The sequence below is a fragment of the Labrus bergylta genome, chromosome 8 (assembly GCF_963930695.1).
Source record: "Labrus bergylta chromosome 8, fLabBer1.1, whole genome shotgun sequence".
NCBI lineage: Eukaryota > Metazoa > Chordata > Actinopteri > Labriformes > Labridae > Labrus > Labrus bergylta.
The window spans coordinates 29,770,255-29,792,827 of record NC_089202.1 but is presented as its reverse complement, the minus strand read 5'-3'; the positions used below and the strand labels follow the sequence as shown (position 1 = coordinate 29,792,827).

The 22,573-nt window shown below is 41.2% G+C and overlaps 1 protein-coding gene across 3 annotated transcripts in view; it reads left to right on the top strand.

Annotated features, from left to right (window-relative positions):
- The window catches only part of grik2 (glutamate receptor, ionotropic, kainate 2), a 244,756-nt gene that overhangs the window by 198,224 nt on the left and 23,959 nt on the right, over positions 1-22,573 (top strand). For all 3 annotated transcript variants that reach the window (XM_065957485.1, XM_065957487.1, XM_065957486.1), the window contains 2 exons: positions 489-706; positions 12,610-12,835. In XM_065957485.1, coding sequence (XP_065813557.1) covers positions 489-706; positions 12,610-12,835 — 444 coding nt within the window. The remainder of the gene's footprint in view (positions 1-488; positions 707-12,609; positions 12,836-22,573) is intronic.

The following is a 22,573-nucleotide window of genomic DNA, read 5'->3' as shown; positions in this document are numbered from 1 at the left end:
TCAAACTTGGAGGCTACCAATTCTAACCAGTCACAGCCCAACTGGGCATGAAAACAACGAATGCTTTTAGTTAGCTTCCTAAAGTAGTCATAAAAGACAATGAATTATCATGAGAATGGAATAAAGGTTGTTGGCCTCCTCTTTCTCAAAGGCAGACACACTTTTTTTTTTATGTACAAGGACAATCATCTTGGCAACATTAGAAGTGGAGTAGGCAGTATGGACTCACAGTCAGACAGTCCAGAGAACACAGGAAGTGGTGAGTCATATCTCCAGTGTTAGACTAAATACCAATCACCAGGTCCAACTCTGAGGCTGCCCACTCTGCCCACTCGGTGTGTCTGAGTATGAGAGTGTGATCCAGGCAGCAGACGCAATGGCCTTGCCTGGCTCAGCCCAGTCTGGTCTGGTCTTGTCTGGGTGCTGCCCCCCCTTCCAGCCTCATGTTGTCCCAGGTCTCACCCGCCTCCTCTGTTCCTCTCGTTCAGGCTCTGAGCTCATGCCGAAAGCCCTCTCCACCAGAATTGTAGGAGGAATCTGGTGGTTTTTCACGCTCATCATCATCTCCTCCTACACGGCAAACCTGGCAGCCTTCCTCACCGTGGAGAGGATGGAGTCGCCCATCGACTCCGCCGATGACCTGGCCAAGCAGACCAAGATAGAATACGGGGTGGTGGAGGACGGCTCCACCATGACCTTCTTCAAGGTTGGTTACGGCACGATATCATTAAATCATTAAATCATTAAATCGTTCTGTTCTGAGGTTTTAATCACGCTGTGTCACCCAGTGGTAAACCGCCTCTAGAAAAAAATACATGGGTGTTATTTGGATTTATTTCCAAAGCTGTATGAATCTTAATATAGCTAATTATTAACTACTAATGTTTTTAAATAATTCTAGAAAGTGCATTGGCCTGAGGCAGCATGTTTTCTTGGGGGGGTTGTCCGTCCATCTTACTGTCCCTTTTTGAAAACCAAATATCACAAGAATGCTTGGAGAAGATTTGCTCAAATTTGGCAAAAACTCACACATGGACTTAGGGATGAAATGGATAGATTTTGTTTTTTAAAGTCAAAAGGTAAAGGTCACTACACCCCCAAAAGGTAAAAACTTTGAACATGTACTGTGAAAGTAGTTTCTGAGGGATGTCTGGAATGGATGGCTTTGAAACAGGCCAAGATGTCCACTTGGACTCAATGATGATTCACTGATCAAAGATTGATATGCATTTTCATTCACATGGTGTTTCGCATTGACAGTATCTGGTTGAATGTGGGTGTGTAAAGAGTGGAATATAAAGCTGATAAATGTGCCCACATTACCAGGCGGATCATAAATCAGGTGGTTTTATAAATCAGAATTATGTTTGGCGCACACCAATGTTTGCTTTTTTGGTGTATGTACAGTTTGAGTATGGATTCTATGCACTGCTTTATAAATGTGACACCTTGTGTTTTGGCCATTCAGTTTTATTTTCAACAGATATTTAGTTTTGGAATATTATTAGATAAAGGCATTCATACTTACCTGAGGTAATAAGCCGATTGGTAATTATGTCTTCATCAGATCAAATATGTTAACCAACCAGATTTTGGGGAGCTCAAGGTACTAACTGTTTTCCTCTATTGGAGTAGATGCACCTGACTCTACTACTTGTCATTGTTCTTTCCTTTCTTTTTCAATCCACAAGACATCTAAAGTGAGATAATAAGGTAAAACCAAGCTCTAACCTCCGGTCTTGAAAAATTCAGTCAATAAAATCCTGCAGTTTGTCGAGTGTCCACTTGATGCTGGCTCCAGGAACACCAGAAGTCACATATACACCACAGCCAGAAAATGGGCACACACTTTACGGGGTGGATTTTTTAAAACGGCTCCCTTTTTGATCTTATGGACGATACATGTTATTCATAGTTAGGCGTGTAGCTGACATGATTGACAGGTGGGCGCGATTGACAGTTTATCAAGGGGCTTAAAACCCGCCTCAGCTCCAGCTCTCAGCCTGTCGTTAGGTTGACTGAAAGTTAGGCTGAGACAGGATTTCCAACATGGCGGCTGCTGCTGATGGGACTCCAGCGCCCCCTGCAGGAACAGATGGCTGACGTCACTCAGGCTTCAAACATTAATATTTACAGTCTAGGGGTAAAATATGTCAGCGTTGTTTCATAATGAATTGATGCCAACTCCCCAACAAAGCTGTAAATAACTAAAGTACCAAAAACAAACAGCATCCTCCTGAAACAGCTGATTTGCCTACTTTGCAATCAGACAATTAGCTTTAAGAATATTTTGTACCTATATGAGTAAGTTGTCATATACTTCTAACTTTACACAGTCTAAAAAGTATGTATCCGTATCCTGTACTCATTTGTCCTATTCAGGGACAGGAAGAGCTGAAAGGTACATTTTGTCACTGCTCACACAGAAACACCTTCAGGCACTTTTCTCTTGACCTAACCTGTAAGTCTTTGGACTGAAAAACTCTCAGACACCTGGCTCATGTTCAAGCTCAGGACGTTTTTTCGCTTTAAGGTGTCAGTGTGACCATATTGAAATAGTTCTGTGCCTTCTCCTTTAGCCTGGAACTGTGACGCAGTGACATTTATTCCCCTGCTTGGTGGATGGTCCAGGGTGGTGTGTAAATCCAGAATAGTGTGAAACATCCCTGCAGTATAAGGCTGCTGCTCATCTCTTTGCTGTCCGACACTTTTTTTTGCTTTGCAATTAGTCCGGGCTATTCAAGATTTTTGTTCACACCTTGTTTTCTTCCATCTGTGCAATGAGCTCTGATGTGTTTCGCAACACTGAAACATATTCACATGATTCATTAGAAATCCCTGGTGATAGTTGAACAGCCTCTTTATCATTTCACTTCACAAGTTAATGAAAACAACAGTTGGTGTAAGCAGCAACATATTTGCTTGTTAATCATCCTACCTGAGCTCCCTCTGCAGCCATTAGTTTACAGCCTCAGGTTGATTTGTTAAGATTCATTCCGCATTGGTTTGTTTTGTATAAGACAGGAAGAACATCAGTGCTGGTGACAGATCTTTTTGCAATAAGGGTCACTTCTGAGGATGTCTTGCTTTTTATTGTTTTCACACCATTTCAATAGTTCATGATCTTTGGTATTTAAAGGAATTTAAAGGAAGAATTCATTTAAAGGAAGAATGTGCAACATTTTACACATAAATTAAGCATAACATCAAGTATATCTTCTGTTAATGTGTTTTTTTTAGTCAAGGACTAGAGAGAAGAAGAACATACTCACTGATTATTTGGATGTCACGCAAGAGTTTTTAGATCATAGTCATTCTGTGTCAATTTACATGCAATGTGAAGCTACGAGCTAACTAAAGAGCACTAACATTAGCATGCTAACACAACAATGCAGGACAAAGGCAATTGGACAATTTTGTCCGCTTCTTGCAATAAACTCCTTCATGCAAACGCGAGTGGAGGGGGGTTGGAGGTTTACCGCTGGAGGAGGGCAGAGGCTTCAGTATGGAGGAGGTGTGACCAAACAGCAGTTTTGTTTCATGCTGGTGCTCAAGGGCGACATCTATCATAAAGTGACACATTCTTCCTTTAAAGGTGTCAAATCGGACTTTGGATCCAGTAGATGCACCATTCTCTAATTTTCGCACCATCTGCAGCCGACTGATCTCCATTCAGATATGTAGCCAAAAGTTGATTCTGTCCTTATATATATTTTAAGTATTTTAGACCACATAAAATCTTTTCTCTGGTTTGTAAAGTCTGTCTGTCTCCTTCGGTTATGGGCTCATAGGCTTTACTGTACATCCACCGTCTCTGAGTGTGCGGGGCTGTCTCTCTTCCTCCATGACCTTGCAGGGCTAATGGTCGGAGAGAGAGGGGTTCATGTGAAGACAAAATCTGTATGAAAGATGTTTGAGCCTCAGTCAGTGTGAACGCAGAGCTGAGAACAACCAACCCTGCAGGGGGAGTTTGACTTTCTTATGAAGTCATTACTCAATGATACAAGTAGTGATGATACATGATAACTGCTAATCCTTTACGTTCAAACTACCCACCTCTCCCCTCTAATAATTCAAATAAGTCAAATCATTTATCCCCAAACCCTGATTCTTCAAGATAAATAATCGGTTGTGATAAGCCTTGATCAGGCCACGCCCCCCGCCCCAAGTGTTTACCGGGTTAGAATCGGGCCTCAAATCCTCATGTAAGCTGTAGATAATTGCATCAGTAAATCAGAATAAACTGCTTTATTTTGTTGTAAAAAAATAAAATGAAACAAAATGTGCTACAAAGCTAAATACATAAATGACTTCATAAGTCTGACTCTGACACTGTTTGCATGTTTTTCTGATATTTAGAGTTTGCATTCTGTTTGTGTATTAATGAGTCCAGGTGAATGCAGAGGGGGTTTGTCCTCCTCTGAGTAAATACATTCTGTGCTCAGTCCCTGGCTGAGGTGTTTAAAACACACTGTTGTGATGATGGATGGGGTGTTTTGATCAGATTTATCGTCTGTGTTATCCTGTGAGCATTACGAACACATTATGTACACATGCATACAATTTAGGATTCAAACGCAGGGGGAAAAAAAGACAAAATACCTCGTGTTTGGGTAATTATTGACTTGTGCTGTTAAATACAAGTCTAATGGAGGATAATTATGTTAATGTGTGCGCCCGGACGGTCTCTGAAGCATTGAAGCGTGCCACTCGTCTTCCTGGCTGGGACGTTCCCTGTGGACAGCCGATACAATAACACTGAATAATTTAATAAGCAAACAGACTCCTCTGCTGTGTCGAGCTTGTTAGCTAATAAAAATCACATCTTATTAAAGGCAGTGCTGCTTTTTCACCTTGTGTGTATAATGGGGCGAGTGTGCAGCAGAGACAGTAGACCTTTACGTAGCTGTGGCTCTGAGCTGCAGGCCCCTCGAGGACTGTTTTGTTTTAGCCATAAAAATGAATGGGAGGGACGCCTGCAGCATGGGGATTAAATCCAGCAGATGCAGATTACTAAAATGATACCTGAGAGAGTACAGAGTCGGGGGGGAAGTGGTGTAAAAAGAACAATGCGGAAATGATGTATTAAAAAACAAAGCGCTTAAAATGAAGCCAATGCATGAAGTGTAAAATCCCGCAGTTTTTCGAGTGTCCACTAGAGGCTGATTGCTGGACCACAGGAAGTCACACACCCATATTAAAAAGCCAGGAATTAACATGTTTACAGCCTGGTTCAAAAAACCAAATAGGTGTGATTAGCTCATGTCTGGATGGACACACACTGTACGGGGGGTGAATGTTTTGATGACTCATCAGTTTTGATTTGATGAAGGATAAGAGTTATTCACAATAAGGCGTGTAGCTGACATGATTGACAGGTGGGCGCGGTGTAACGGTTTGTCAGGAGGTTTAAAACCCGCCTCAGCTCCAGCTCTCAGCCTGTCATGAAGATGACTGAAAGTTAGGGTGGGACAGAATTTCCAGAATGGCGACTGCCATCGACGGACTTCCTTAGCCCCCCTGTCGACGGCGACTTTACTCAGGCATCGTCCATTGATATTTACAGTCAATGGAAGCAACAGAGGCCAAGGCTTTGACTGAAATGTTTGCCTTCTTAATAGTGCTTCGTGTAGTTGGACATATTCACGATATCAGCCAATGAGTGGAGAAACATACATTTGTGAATAGAAAACTAAATGAATGCAGTTTCATTATATGCATGGAGATTGCACAGGTTACTTGTCTGTTCTTGTCTTAGAAAATAAGTCATCAACGTCATCGACCTTTGCCTGCTGGTTAATTGTGAATTTTCAGAATATTTCCTGCTGGGTACTCCAGCTTCTTCCCACAGTCCAAAGACAGGCTCGTCTGCCATTTGCGTTCACACATGCAGCTTTTGCAGTTTTTGTGAAGTTTTCAGGACTTTTATCAGATCCAACTTTCACAACAGGGTCCTAAAACGCTGACTAGACTCTTCTCTCTGTCGCCCCCCGGTGGTGGAATGAACTTCCAAACTCCATTCGATCTGCAGAGTCCCTCTGCACCTTTAAGAAAAAGCTAAAGACCCAGCTCTTTCATGAATACCTACTAACTTAATGATGATGGTCTCCATATTATTGATGATGATGATGGTAATGACGATGGTTTTTGTTTGATAACGACGACTTATAAGATGGTTTCTATACTGATTAGAGCTCTCAAGAACTGCCCTCAATGTTGTGCTTTGCCTCTGGTCACTTCCTGTCAGCACCTGTGTGTCCAATCAGACTCAAAGCTGATCGTTTGCTCTTACTGACATTGTTCCCTTTTTTTTTCTAGATCCTTGCTTGTGTTGTTCTTACTCTCTGATGTACGTCGCTTTGGATAAAAGCGTCTGCTAAGTGAATTGTAGAATTGTAGAATTGTAGAATTTATGTTTGTGGGAAAGCGCTTAAAGAAGAGAGAGAATTTTGTCTACCACTTTACTCTTGACAAAATGCAACAACAAAAAAAAGATGGTGACAGAGATCAGTCTGGCTGTGTGACTTTTCTTTTAACATCTTTTCTCCCTCACAAGGTGATTGATAGAGTCCTATATTAAAGGATTTTACGGTATACATTCTACAAAACCATAGTGTGATTCCCGCACTGCATTTTAGTGGCTGTTGTTATAGTCAAATTGATCCCAGGTCTGTCTGATATAGTTATAAATATATATATGAATTGGTTTTCCCTTTAGTGTATGTTCAGTGTCAACATCGTGTCATAAAGAGGTCATGTAGAATCTGCCATAAGAGAATTCCTCATAAAAGCTAAATTATTGTTTGTGCTGACTAAAAAGCGAGCAAGCCTTTTCCCCTTCCGCTCTCTCTGCTGTTCTTTTGATTAGAGGTCTTTGAAAAATATGCAAAACCACTTTGTCAAGCATCGAGCGAAGAGTCTGGACAAGGTCTAACAGAGTGTGTGTCAATAATGACACATAAAGGCTGACCTTAAACACATAAAATACAGAGACACACACACACTAAACGCGGTATGTGGAAAACCTTCTCCACGCTGAGTAGAGTATACACTTGGTTACATCACTCAGTTTTACTTCTATAAAATGTGGTCAGGGACAGATAGAACCAAAACATATTAGGTAAAGTATTATACAACCTCCTCTTCTTATGCCTAAGAAACTGCCAGACCTAAATCGTATCACTTCATGTAGCAGAAAATCAGATAAAGTGTGCAAAGAAGAAACTTTTCAAAGCAGCTCGTCAGACTTTTTGTGTTTGACCATTCTGCACTGGAGAACGGATTTTAAAATGTTCTTCCTTAAAGCATAAAGAGAGCAAGTTGTCCACATCTATCGTCCCTGCTAATGATGCTGCAGACCAGCCCTACTGATGCTTCAATAGACCACAGTGATAAACAGTGGACTGACATCTGGCCTCTGAGATCGCTCTCAGCACGACGCGACTGTTGGTTTGATCTAACACTTGAAACACACTAAGCTTCCCTGACAGGCAGCCTCTTGTGGTTGCCTGAATATTGACTGCAGTGAGGAAGTTGCCTTCAACCATGAACAGCATTGTTTTAAAGAACTTTAGACCTCAAACAGAGAGCACGTCAGACAGTTCAGGACATCTAGTACTGATGGGAATTATGACTCTTTTTAGTGATCCAGATCAGCTCAGCAATAGAGCTCAACAGTCACCGCCCACGTTTTTAGCTGCTCTGGTTCCTGAAGTAAATTTTGCATTTTCCTTTTCAAATCCTCCATTGCAGAAAATCATAAAATCAATATTTGTAATTCTGGAACCAAACCAGCTACCCAAAAACTCCTGACTATAAATCATTAGATTTGGCGGAAAATAAAAGATTAGAGAAACTGAGAAAAGGGCAAAGATACCATGACTGTGCACATCGTTTTTAGCGGTAGTAAAAGAACTACACATCCCACAATCCATTGCGTTCCAGGACACCCCTGGGTAGACCCAGAGTTCGCTGGAGGGATTATAAATCCAGTCTGGCCTATGAACACCTTGGAATCCCTCAGGAGGAGCTGGAAAATGTTGCCAGGGAGAAGAAATTCTGGGTTAACTGACTGCGTTTGCTGCAACCGCGACCCGAACTCGGATAAGCAGAAGAAAATGGATGAATGGATGGATCGTCAAAGTGCCAAAAACTCCATTATTATAACAAGCAAACAGACAGTACCTACAAAACATTAAACCACTGTACAGACCATCCACCCCACTGTTGGATGATGAGATCTAACTTAAAAATAGGACATTTTTTATGGTTGCCAACTTGTCTTGTTCCTGGAAAGTTAGAACTTCAAATGTTTTCAACTTCATTTGTATTAAACGTTCATATGATGTAAGGCTGCTTTAATCTTTCATGCCCCACCAAGGGTTCTTGATTCAGTTGCATACATTCGAGCGTGACGCAATAAATGCTTCAGAGGTGCGACTGTCCAACAGTGTGTGTCCTTGTCCACATGTATGATTCATTGTGTCAGGACTACAAAGGCCTGTCAAAGAATGGGAGCTCTTGCCGAGGGGTCAGGGAGAAGCAGAAAGCAGACGGGCGGAGGCTGTGACAGCAGAAGGACTGCTGTCTTGTATTAGAGGGCAAAGAATGCAAGGCATCTGAAAATGCAGTAAAATGAGACCAGTATTAAATATTCATACTGTGAATGTACTTTCACTTTATTATATACTAAAACTAGTGGATCATATGTCACTCTACTTATAATAAAAGCAGCATTTATGGTTAATACATCCAAAGAGGAGCAGCAAAACACATTTTGTGCAGGGCAGCTTTAAGTCAAAGTCCCATCAGACCCTAACTAACTCATGTAAGCGTTTATAATTTATTGTGTTTGTAAGACCTTTAAAGGACGAATATGCGACTATATGATCCAGCAGATGTCGCCCTTGAGCACCAGCATGAAACCAAAACAACTCATGCTGCATTGTTGTGTTAGCATGCTAATGCTAGCGATCTTTATTATGCTGGTATCTTCACACTGCATGTAATGCATTTTTACTTTCTGCAAAAGTGCATCACTATGTAGCGATTTAAAAGTACAATATGTAGAATTCTTGGACATGGCGGCCAACATTACAAAGACGCCATGACCAACAGAATGTTTATTGTTGCCATGGAAACACTGGATGCTACGTCAAAGACCGCTACACAAGGAAGTGGGAATTGCTACTGAAAGCTGCCGTTCTGTTGCTGTTTGTGCTGCTGTGATGAAAATATCATGTAAATTATATTCTGATACATTAGCTCGTCTGTAAACATATTCTCTCCCTCGGTTTCACCCGGTCGTCTTTATTATCCCAAGTTTAGAGAGTCTCTTTAAAGACCGATGGAAAAGCTAACCCTGCACTAGACTGTACACTCCATCTGATGAATAGCATTAAGTAAATATAGGCTTGCAAATCCAACAATATTATCATGTTAAATGAGTCTCCTCTCATTAAGTCTGCGATTTGATTTCCAGAGCGGGGATGATTACTGTGCACTTTTGTTTCCTGCTCCCCGAGGTCCCAGAGAGCAGCTTTAGTTTGATTTGTTATTTTGTTGAGTCTGCACTGTTGGCTGGAAAGAAATAGGCTCCACAGCTTCTGTGAGCCGCTACGTGATGTTTCAGGACTTGCTGACCCAAACCCACTCCTCTGCTTCATACGCTCGCAGCTCAGAGAAGAGAAAGCGAGCAGAACAATTAACGTCTTGTTTTCAGACGAGATGCTGAACTTTCAGTGGACGGCTGGTGAAGCTGTCTGACAGGGCCTGCAGGGGAATTCTCCAAATCCAAAGTTGACTTCAGGTTTGTGTTAGGAATTTCAATGTGTTTTCTGCATAAAACAGAGACTGAGCAGAATGCGTTGTTAGGACCTTGTGCCCTGAATGCTTATTAAAATAGCTGTATAGCATAGGCTAAGACCTCGTGACTTGTGTATAGGTCGGACAACATTACAAAACCAGAGGAACATGTAGGCTCTCACAAAAGTTCTTTGTCTTCTTCTACTGTTGAGGTTTGTTTGAATTTGGACAAGTAAAAACTTTTTCGAGGCGTTAATGAAAAAAACAAAACAGTCCACAAAGTAGAGGTGTGGGAGTCGAGGTGCAGAGGCTCAATTAAAGTTTAACCTTATGTTTACAAGATGTATCTGATCGTTGATACGGACATTATCTTTTTATGTGTAGATGTAGTACACCTTTATTTGCTGTTATCCCTTTGTTATCCATGTTTTGGTAGCCTGAAACTTTTTTATAATCCTTCCTGCAATTCGACAATTCATTTAGCAGACGCTTCTATCCAAAGCGCTAAGCTTCCTGCAGAGTGAAACAACGAACAGCAGCTCCAAGTTTTTCCATCGTTATTTGGTCATTGAGGTTTTCAACGTAATCAAAGTAATTACACGTGTCTGATCTTTATGTAAGAGCAGAATACCTTGATGATTCTCCACAATCTGGAGTTTTAGTTTAATTATTCTATTAATAAATCTCCTAAAATGCCAATCGGAAATTCTTCTTCTGCTGCTCTTGAACTGTTTGGGCAACAAGCACAAATAAGGTCGCTTTTGAAGCCAACACTCGACCGTTTTCAGACTGTGTTGATTTTTTTCCAACAATCTGTAAAGCATGCATGCTCCTGTTGAAATAAGGAAGGCCTTCATCACAGATCACACTCTTGTTAGGCTCTCACTGCTTTCAGGATGTGAGTTATTCATGAAATCATCGTATCCACATGTTCAGAAATTCGCTTCAAGAAACGTCAGTCATTGGCACAGTAGCGTGCAATTGGCCGGTTATAATCATATGTATTGGAGATTGTTTTGATTCATTTTAATAATAATAATAATTCTAGATTGACCAATTTCGTATTTGTTAACATAAAGGAGGCCGGGGTTTGATGTATACCACAGCCAGTCAGCAGAGGGAGCCCTAAATCTTTTGGCTTCACTTGAGGCGAGGTAATCGACTGTCCATTCTTTATACAGACTCATATCAACCAAAATCTGAATATGTAAGCGGGTAAACCTGGATTTTTGTATGAATTATGATCATTTAATATGTTTTTTTTATGTGAAGGTGACTTTAAGGAGACTTTGATGTTCTGTGATATTGACTGCAATTACAGTAAATTGATAAGTTGTCTCAACTGATTAACAAATGTGACTGCGGGTCATTTGCTTACAGACTAAGGGATCTGAATACATATCCTGTCAATACGGACTGTGTATTATTATAACTGATTATGACACAAACCTGCACAGTGTCAAGACTCACTCGCACAGTAATAGAGAGGATTGCGCACGCAACATGTTGATCTAACTGAGACTGATGGTGGTTTTTGACTGGGCTCTTTTCTCCCCTTCACCCCACATCACTCACTGCTGCCTCACACATAGCTGGCGGCCTTTCAGCTCGTACCAACTGAGTCTGTGATTTAAGGACAAACAGAACAAAAGTGCATGGCTAAAAGCTACAGCCAAGATCTGAATACTGGAGGAGATTGTACTGCATTGCTAATCTGCAGGCACTTCTATGTGATGAAGGGATTACAGAGTTGTTGTTTTTTTATTGCGGATACAGGGAACTGTAAAACCAGAGGAAAGCATTCAGGTGAAAACTTAAAGAGACTTTTTAGACATGTTCTTTTATGTGACTGATTCAGTCATATATGACACATTTTGCAATGCTGGATTATGTTGGAATTAACTTCTATTTTAGCTTGACAGCTATTCATCGCGTGTGCTCGCTGTGTTTTCCAAGATCTCTGTATGGTTTAAGCTTATTCAGGTCTGGAGGTTCTGGGAAGCCCGTGCCTCTCTTGGAGTGTAGGTGGTTATCTGGCTCGCCGCGTATTCACAGCCACTGCTCTCGCCTTATCAGCAGTCTGAAGCTTGCATGCTCAATCGCCTGATTTGTCAAGGGTGACTCCAAAAGATTCTGATAGGCACTCCGCAAATCACCCAGTTGATCTAAAATATCGACCAGCCACAAAAAGTCATTACACACAATAATGGCGGGCAGGACCTTGAAGATGTGACTTAATTAGGTTTCAAATGGCTTCAAAAATGCCTTCAAATCAGCTCCCTTAGAGAGTAATGTGCTCCTGGATTTTTCTCCATGATTACAGGTGTAGAAAGTGAGGCACACTGCTGCTGACAACGCTGCTCCTAACTATAGGTGAAAGCATGCACGGCCGTACAAAATCACACTGCAGCTGCTGTTTAGCATGCTCGCCTGCTTCAGCCTATATCCTCCCCACAGGAGATAGTGACTGAGGCAGACAGAAGGCATATAGGGTTGCTGGAGCTGCACAAAATGAAGCAAATGACGTGTTTTCCTAATGAAATTTGGGAAATAATTGAATGTAAATGTGTCTGCGAGCTAAGATAGAGCTGCACACATTGGCAGTATTTAAATGAGTTATGTCAGCGAGTCTGCCTGTTTGTTTTTGTCACTTGGAGAATTAAAACTGCTGAGAAATAAATTATTCTTCATCAACCTCCAACCATCACAATCAGCAACAACAGTTTTTGTAATGAGTACATATCATGTGTTTTAATAAAGTAATACTGATTTATCTTCTTACTGACAATGCATGTCTCCTCACAGAAAACAAAGATCTCCACCTATGATAAGATGTGGGAGTTCATGAGCAGTCGGAGGCACTCAGTGATGGTGAAGAACATTGAGGATGGCATTCACCGTGTGCTCACCTCGGACTACGCGTTCCTCATGGAGTCCACGACCATCGAGTTTGCCACTCAGCGCAACTGTAACCTCACCCAGATCGGAGGCCTTATTGACTCCAAAGCCTACGGGGTCGGCACCCCAATGGGTAAGTATACAACCGTTTTCTTCTGCCTATACATCTCTATTCAAACACGACATTATATTTTAAGTGATTGCATTGTGGAATCAAAACTTCTTGATGAAATTCCAAGTGCTCCCTTAAGGGTTTTGACCATGGCACTGCGAAGCACTTCAACAGGAATGAGGATAAAGATGTCTTATTTATTTCATATCAATCCTCTGAGGCCAGTTTCATCTGGAATCTTGATGTGTCAAAGCTAAAAATTAGTACAAAATACATAAATAGACAATGACATGAATTTGCTGAGTACACTGGACAAGACTCAACACCAAAAGTCTAGTTAGAAGATGATGAAAACATGATAAGGGTCTCTTCCAAGTCAGAGCGTAATGAGTGGATTCAGGAGATGTTTTTGATTTGGCTGTGAGTGGATTTGGTGAAGATTTGCATGACTTGAATGGGAGTGCTTTCCAGAAGTTTCCACATCAAGGGGAAGATCCATTAGCAGAGGCGCTGCTTGTCAACAGGCAAGGCAGGCAACTGCTTGGGGACCCAGACCAGTAGGGGGCCCCTGACGGCTCACAAACTTCAAGTGTTGCATGCATTATTGCTGAGTGAATACCAAAGTTTGTTAATAAAAGTAAACAAAGAAAAGTGAAGAGGAATTATCTGTCTATTGGAGAGAAAAAAAGAAACAGGTATAAAGAGAAAGAGGAGTAAGCGGGACTCTGACGGACATAATAAATGGTTGGAGGGCCCCCTAATTGATTTTTGCCTAAGGCCCCACCAGACATCAGAATCGCCACTGACCATTAGCTCTGGATAAAGTCTGATGACATCCAGGTTCTGAGTGGGGAAACAGTTGCCAAGGAACTTTGGGTGGAGCTGTGTCGTTGAGATAAGGCTGTGCATCGTCAGCATAGAAGGGGAAGTACAAATTCAGCTACTTGTGCTGCCATCACCAAGATATGATGATCCTTTTCTTATTCTTCAAATATCACCTGCAATAGCAGTAGATGAAATGGGTAAAAAAAACAAAACATAATAATTTCTTGGCATATAGGATACTGAATGGGATAAAAATGTCTACAAAAATGTAAAGCTCTCCAGTTGAAAATGTAATGTGTGCAACTGTATTCCCCTGTGTTTATGCTGCAATGCGTCCCTGGGGATAATCCAGGAGAAGGAAATACTTAGCAGGGAAAATCCTGGGGCTATCTCCGGCAGGCAGAGTGTAACACTGTCACATAAATGGAGGGATGAATAAGGAGGGTGGTACATTACACGATGTGTGTGTGGAGGTGCAACGTTTGATTACAGGGCTCAGCAGCAGAGTGTCATAATCCGGTTACAAACACAGAGAAGAATAACTGTGGTTAAGACTCTGCAGAATCATAACTAGAAGAGAAACTGATAATCATATGCAAAAGGAGGCTCTTAATCAAATTCATTTAGAGGAGGATGATGATTATACAACTGGTTCTACAGTTTTAATACCAGGAGCTTTATGCAGATGTAAAGCGAGTTAGTTGGATGAGTTTGAATGTTTAAAGCAAAGGCTCCTAAATTTTCTAAACCAGGCATCTGGAATATTTCATAGGCAGAATGTGCAACATTTTACACATAAATACAGCAGAGATTAAGTCTGTCCTGTGTAAATGTGTCTCTGAGTCATGACTGTCTACAATGATTGAGAAACTCGCTGGCTGTGTTGTTGTCCGGGTTTACATGAACGGGACGGCCTTCTGTATAAAGCTGTTTCAGTCAAGGAATAGGGAAAAGAAGAAGAACATACTCACTGATTATTTGGATGTCACTTTAGTGTCTTCAGATCAGGAACATTCTGTGTCAATTTATGTGCAAAATGAAGCTACAAGTTAACCAAAGAGCGCTAACATTAGCATGCTAACACAACAATGCAGGACACAGGCAACTGCAGCTCTAGCAAAATACAGTTTTGTCAGCCGCTTGTGCTGCTTAATTATGTTGCGTTCTAATTCATAACTCTTTCATGCGGATGCGAGTGGAGAGGTTGGTAGGAGGTGTGCCGCTGGTGGAGAGCTCAGGATTCAGGATAGCGGAGGTGGCACCAAACAGACGTTTGTTTTGGTTTCATGCTGGATCTCAAGGGCGACATCTACTGGATCAAAAAGTCACACATTCTTCCTTTAACTTGTCTTAAAAATATGTGTATCTACTGTGTTTTTAATTCACTATAAATGTTACGAGATTAAAAAAAACCCATAAAATATACATAAATAACAAATTAACTAAATATATCAGTGACTGATGCCTTTCTAAAACAAGAGTGAAGTTAAACTCCCTCTAAGCTTGTTGTTTTGGACTCTGTGTTCACACGGGACGGGACGGCACTTCAGCTTGTTGATGTTTTTGGCTCAGAGGCTCAAAGATGTTTAAGTCATGGGATCTCCTCTTTGTCCATTTGTTAGCGCTGCCACCATCTGGGGGAAGAGAGACAGCCCCGCCCACTCAGGGATGCTGTTTGTCGAGGCATAATGGCAGGAGTTATGTTACAAAAAGACCATTTTGGTAAAAAACACTTTCAAGCAATAAGAACCAAATCAACTTTTTTCTGCTTATCTGGATGGAGATCAGTCGTAGAAATATCTGCACTCAGTTGGAGAGGTGTGGGAGGAGGGGGGGGCGAAAGTCACATTTTATTACTATTAATCATTTTATGGTTTTTATTAACATCTACTTCCACGCTTGTGAAACGTCGGTACTTTGAACAGAGATTATTCTCGTTATAGACTAATCGCAGCAATTATTTTTGCAACCAACAGTCACAACCATTAGACTTTAAATTTACAAAATAAAGAGTAGAGTTACATTTTAAAGCCAGAAACAGCCAAAATATTCATCCATGATTAAAATGTTAATCACAGAAATTAACTTTCTTTCTATCACATAGAAGCTCCATTATATTTAAACTGAGTAAGATATTCTCAACCACAGAATCATGTTTTCATTGCTCAAGCAGAAATATTTTGCACGCTCCCAAATTTAGCCTGACATATTGTGTATCATTGGAAGCTGATATATTAATAGGTTATGAAACACCAAGACATGAAAAGGCCACGTTTGTAGTGGATGTCTGAATTCTGCAGCTCTTTCTCTGTGGAAGATAGATGATATCCAGTGTGCTCCTGACAAATCAGGGAAAATGTCCTCCGGGACTGTGAGTGTTGGCAAGGTCGTTGGCTGCTGTTTGTGTATGCTCTGCTGGTCAGCCTCACAAGGTAATTTGAGTGACTGTTTTGCAGTGTGTGAAAACAGTGGAGGTAGGCTATATTTGCTCTGGGTGATTGCATTACCTGACAGATATGCTCCTTTTGAAGGTTTGCTACTGTGTGTGTGTGTGTGTGTGTGTGTGTGTGTGTGTGCGTGTGTCTGCTTGTATCCAAGAGTGGACCTGCATCGTTACAAATTCAAAAGGGACCACGTACAACAGGGGCCATGGAGAGCCCCTTTAAATCATGTTAATATCATGTATAAACCCCACTATTCCTTCTTTTACTTAATCAAAAGCACTCCTACAGTTGTGGGAGTGTGTTTGTTTATTTGTTTGCGTGCGTGTGTGTTGTGACTTGCATACCTATCTTACTGAGGCCCTATGCACACTCACAAACCAGGGAACACAATGCCAACAAGAAGCATTTTGGACGTTCCAGTATAATGGTGCTAGAATCATGTCTAAACCCTGCTGGGGGTTATTTTTCTCTACGTTTTGCCAAGAGGACAACTACAGTGGTGTGAATACATGTGAGTGTGTGTGTGTGTGTGTGTGTGTGTGTGTGTGTGTGTGTGTGTGTGCTTACTTGCATACCTATCTTACTGTGGACCTCTGCATTATAATGTATTCATAAACCAGGGACCACCAAGCCGGGGACATTTTGGAAGTCCCCTTCATGCTGTGCTAAAATCATGTCTTAACCCCTATTGTGGTAATTTGTTTTACCTTTGTCAAGAGGGAATCTGCAGTTTTGTTATTGTGCAACACATTGAAAACCACAATTGCCCCTGTTTATTGGAAAATACCTGAACATTATACTAATATACTATATCTTCTTTTTAAATTACATAATCCAAATTGAGTTTTGTAGCACAGCAGATTGTTATATAGGAATGCAGCTGTGTTTGTATGTGTTATTTCTATTTTATGTATATGTGTACATGTGGGCCTATATGTCGGTATACCTGACTATAGAATCAAACTAACATTTTATATATTTTCCTGCCACTCTACACATTCAAACACATGCATTTATTCATAAAATTCTTCCATGTCACTGAAAGAACGACGGGTTTGAAAGGAAAGTGCCTGTGGCAGCTTGTGCACCACACAGATTGTCCGTACTATAGAAAGGAGGGGTGTTAGCATCATTTCTCCCTGGTGGCCCATTCACATGCAGCAAGAACAAGGTATTTAAATTGCTAATCCTACCCTTTTAGTACCCTTTACCATATGCAGCCTGTATTCCCATGTAGCCGGGCCATTTAGCATATATCCCATTGGCTTGAACAGAAAGTAGGTGTCGGCCTGCATTAGCACTCAGGCTCTGATGGAGCCGCAGCACTCAGTGCTCAGCACCTTGACAGCTCTCTCAGCTCTGTAATGGACAGACTTAGCTCACCTCCCAGCTGTTATTTATAGCTAATGGTGTGTTTACTACCTGACTCTTCTCCTGGCAATCTCTGTTGATTTTTACATCAACATTTACACAGGCGAGGGGTTGTTGAGGAACAAAGATGTATGCCTCAGAAGAGGTTTTCAGCTTCTTTTGATTTGATCTTTTGGGATTTATTTAAGAGAACTATAAAGTTTTTTGTTAAAGTTATCTGTTCTCAATGCAGAAACTATACCACATATTATATTGTGCAATATAAGCAGCTTGATCCAACATCATAGAAACATTTCCAGGACCCATTTTTGGAACACAGAAACCAGCAAAGAGGATTGTCCATTATTTTCAGAGTTCCTACGAACACACGCTGAAGTGTCCTTGACTTGGCCAGCTCTGTACGGGAGAAGGAAGCCATTGGTTGTGTGGGTGTGAAGGGGTCGATGAGAGACATATCACTTTGGATAAAAGAGCTCCATTTACCTGATTTTCAACCAGGAGAACCAGGGTTTAAATTTAGTTTTTCAACCATAATACCTGGTCCCAAAAATCTGCATTTCATGGGGTAAGAACTGTCACAAGAATCAGCAATCTTGCAGAGCTGAGACATCTATATTTGCTTTTAGTTTTTTTTGACTATTTCAGCTTTTACTTTATATTATATAAGTGCAGATTCAGTTTGTTTCCTGTTGTGGCACAGGAATGGTATCTAGCCATCCTTAATTATAAATGACTGAAAACAGAACGGTTAAGATGAAAATGAATTCCCTTTTCATCATGGTAATTTCCATTTTGTGCGTCTTTCCTACAGCGACCACAATGCGGCTGTCTGCTGGGAAACAGGCGGGGGAATCTCTGCCCTCCACAGTCTCCGATTGTAAAGTTAAGATTAGGTTTCAAATGTTCATCACCTCGGGTTTGTATTTGCATAGGGTCATTAAATGTAGTTACTGCCTGGACTTCCATTACAGGTTTTATTTGCTATTTTACCCAGGCTGCTTCTGTCTCCTCCTCTTCCCTGAGTGAAGTCCCTGAAGGCTCTGCGTTATTCCTCATCCTTTCTTTCCCTCTGTCGCCCTCCCAGATGACTATCAATCTTCATTTAGCTTCATTAGGTGTAACCGTAACCCCATTAATCAAACAGGGCAAGGGGGAAGTGTCTGTGCTGCTAGTCAGAAAAAGGCTGTCCTTCGACCCGTCTTCTCTGCTGCACTTCAGCCTCACCTCATAAACTAGAGTCCTGAATGCATTTCTGTGAAATGAAAGATGTCCAACGCAGTGACCTGTGGCCACTAACCACAACCCCCACCCCTCACCACCTCCAGAGCAAACTCTAGGATGTGTGTGATAGAGGAGAAAAAGTATGCCTTTTTACACATAAAAAATACACATTTTCGTCCATGTTAAGAATTATCTTTTGTCATTTTTTGTTACTATTAAGAAATTGTTTGAAGACTGGGTTTAGGCATTGTTTATGCACTGTCCTTTGCATTAAACTAGTCCGACAGGGCGGCAACAAAATACTACTGATGACTGTTGAGTAGAGTATTTATGTCTATAAAAAAAAACCAGTTGACTGTAAAGTAGTTCTCGAGTTTTTTAAAAATGACTACCCTTGAGCACTCATTCCCATTAATTTACTGAGTGAGTTTTTGAGAACGCTAACTTTTTATCCAGCCGCTTTGTACTGAATTATGTCATATTAAGTCACTGATGCAGCAGTAGCACATTTTTGGCCTTTAATGACTTTATTTGAAATGTAAATTAGCGTATTTGCCGACGATTAATGTCAAAACATTATGTTATTATGTGTATCTAGGTTCATTAGAAAGTGAAAGCAGTCAGTACAAAAGTAAACAAATGTGTAATGAGCACCGCCTCAATTTAAGAACGGCTTACCAGATTGCATTTATGAGAAAGCCAAATCAAAAGTGACTTTTGAATGGATTAATAACAGTGATTTTAGAAATGGTCCGGTTTAAAATGAATATATAATGGCTACTTTTTGCAGCACTGTTAGACGTCTTTTCTGTTTTCTGTGTTTATTACTCTTCTTAACACACTCACAAGTGTCAGGCATCACAGGCAATTTGGATTTCTATTTTTACCGTCATTAGAGACAATACATCTCAGTGCTGCTGCTCTTGCTTTAATCTGGCAGATTACATCTATGTGTCTTAACTCTGGATTCAGATGGCCTGTCACGTCTCTCTCCACTCCTCCCTGAATAGGAGGATTAAGTGGCTTTTGTTTTGGGTAGACATTCAGAGCCCTAATTTTTTTTTTTAGCTCACAAATGAAGATATTCTGTTTTGGACTCACATTTAACATCACATTTATCTATTTTCTCAGCCAACTAGACACAGAAGAAAATGATCACATTGTGTGACAGCCAAGTAGCATTTAATTCTTGTCACTTACAGCCTCATATTTAAACTCACACATTATAAATAACCTCATTTAATTTATATCTTCTATGTGATCACAGCTAACCAATAAGTATGTGTATGGAAAGAACTGCAAAGACATAATTTGATTAGCATTAACAAACTACATGCATCTTCAAATTACAATGTTAGGTAATTTCACCTTTTGTCAATCATGGCGCCAAAGCGGAACATCTAATCTCTTAGCTGTACATGCAAAAAGTCGTATTCTCAACCAAACAATCTCTAAACGGACAGAGCTGTGTGTCAAATTGCTTGCTAGCTAAACTGCAATGTTGGAACTTGTAGTTAGTTGTGATCGAGCGGATGAACTAAAGATGCAAAACACTCAGTGCTTTTATATCGCTCTAGCACTAGGGGGGCGGGATGCTAAGGAGCCGTAGCGTTGCAGTGTGAATGTGTGTGATTTAGCAGGTATTTGTAACTGAATTTAAAGGCAGGTGGTGTTTGTGTAGCCTTCAGGTATCAAAGCTGAACACAGATGGTTCCCTGTGTGAGGAGTGCTGCAGGATCTGACGGAGTGCAGCATATTTTACAGCTCTGATACTAAACTGGATGACAAAATAAAACTCTATTTTCATCTCAGTGGGTCAGAAGGCAGATCGGATCGCTCACCCGTTTTATGCTCATGTGAATGTGTGCTACAACACTTGCCAAACTTGTGGCTGGCACAGTGCAGTGCAGGTCTCGACTTCATGACACAGCGCTCATGTTCATCTTAGCCTGTGATATCACAGCTGAGGGGTCTGCGTTTGTTGTGATTGCGCAGAGCTGGCCCAATTTCAAGGCTGCCAGGTCTCTTTGTCGTGGCTTGTTGTTTCTGCTGCGGCGGAGCTGAAGGGAAGGGATCTACTGTAGATGGCGGTGAATAACGAGAACCAGAGAGTGTTTTCATATTCCCCATCACCATGGTGATAGATGCTTTTGAACCACGCTGGCTGGCTCACTCTGAAATAAAGAGTTAGATAGCAGAAGCCCTTGGGCAGAGATGAAGGACGTCAGAGATGTTAAAGAGAATGAACATGGCCTTGTGACTGCAGCCGCACAGACACGAGGCTGAGGGCGGCAGCTCAAAGCTCGGCTCCGGGAGGCGAGCGTGGCTGATCACTGTCACTGTTGAGGTCTTTTGGGTCCACTACATAATACTGCTGCTAAACTGACTGTGCATACTAACTACCAATCCCAGAGATGCCACTCCATCGGAGCAAGCCAACTTTTAATGTTTCCCAATCTAAACATGTTTTCCTGCCTGTGCTCCGGGGAGAGTTCATTCTAAGTGTTTGCGATAATAGGTGTTATTAGTTTTTTAAATAATTCAAGCTGCATTAACATCCTGATTGCTGTGTATACACTGTAGCCGTTTGGGGGAGTGGGAGTCTGGCAGGATTCTGTTTTTTTTTTTTTTTTTTTTCATTCAGCATTCAGGTTTAATCAGGAATCTCGACGTGCCAGTGTTTTTTATCAGCGGAAGATGTTTGAGTGCTTTACCTGAATGAAGAAAGGGAGGAGAGGGAGGTGGAGGGGCTGCTGGGTAAACAGAAGGAGGAGGAAGAGGGGGAGGGGTGGGGGGTTCATTGTGTGTGCTCTTCAGACTTCTCACATGGTTAGGATGTTCTTCAAGTCCTGCTTCGAGGACCTTGAACTCTCGAGCCAAGGTAACAGCTCACAGTGAAAACATTAGCACATACTAACCATGGCAGCGGGTTTTAATTAGGAGGTATCACAGGTGGAGGTGGGGGGGGGGGGCAATAATGAGCCCTGTAGTTGTCTTTTAGGTTTATTAGTTAAGTGTTTTTGGACCTGCGGGGACAATGAAACTGTAATGGTAGACATTAGCATTAATTTTTAACAACTTTGAAAATGCACAAAGAAATATACTCACAGGTAGAGTCATTAGAAGTGTCCTCTGCAGCTTGTAAACACAACATTCAAACTGGGACCCAATGCAGATGCTACACTGGTGCTACCTACCATAGCAGACTGCAAGCTACCGCATGCTAGCACAAGCTAACACCCAGTGTCATTAAATGCACCCAGAAAGCAGGCCAACTCCACATCCACAGATAAAAGCCAACCCAAGAACAAAAGAGCTTTGACTAGTAAGAAGACTAAGAAATATACAAGCTCAAGTCCATTTAACATTTACCATTCCTTTCTGCTACGTCCACGTCCAGAATATTTGCTGGTTTGAATAGCATCCAGTCACTGAATTGTATCCAATCCTAAACTCACCTGCGCACTGACATTGGCTGGAGTAAACACACCAGCTCCCCTTCCAGAGTACAGGAAGTACGCAAGTGTAGAAGAGGATGTCAAACATCAGCATGAGTTAAACAAAGCAGCAAATAAGAATGACAACTCTTGAAAAGAGATACGGGCACATATGAGAAATATGTTGACTGATATAGAATGACTTAATCACATTTACAAACACTGCAGCACATATAGACACATCAAGCCAAATACCAATAAGCAGCATGTTCCAGTAATGAGAGCTCTGCTAATCAGAACAGTAAACACATTTCTATGCAGTTATGATGATCCACCCAAAGCCAATTTAAACCAAAATGCAGTACTTTTATATTCTGTTAATGTTTATTTTTCTTAATACTATTTCATACGTTAAACATGTTGTATTTTATTGCACTGATTGTATGTTTTTTAGGGCACAG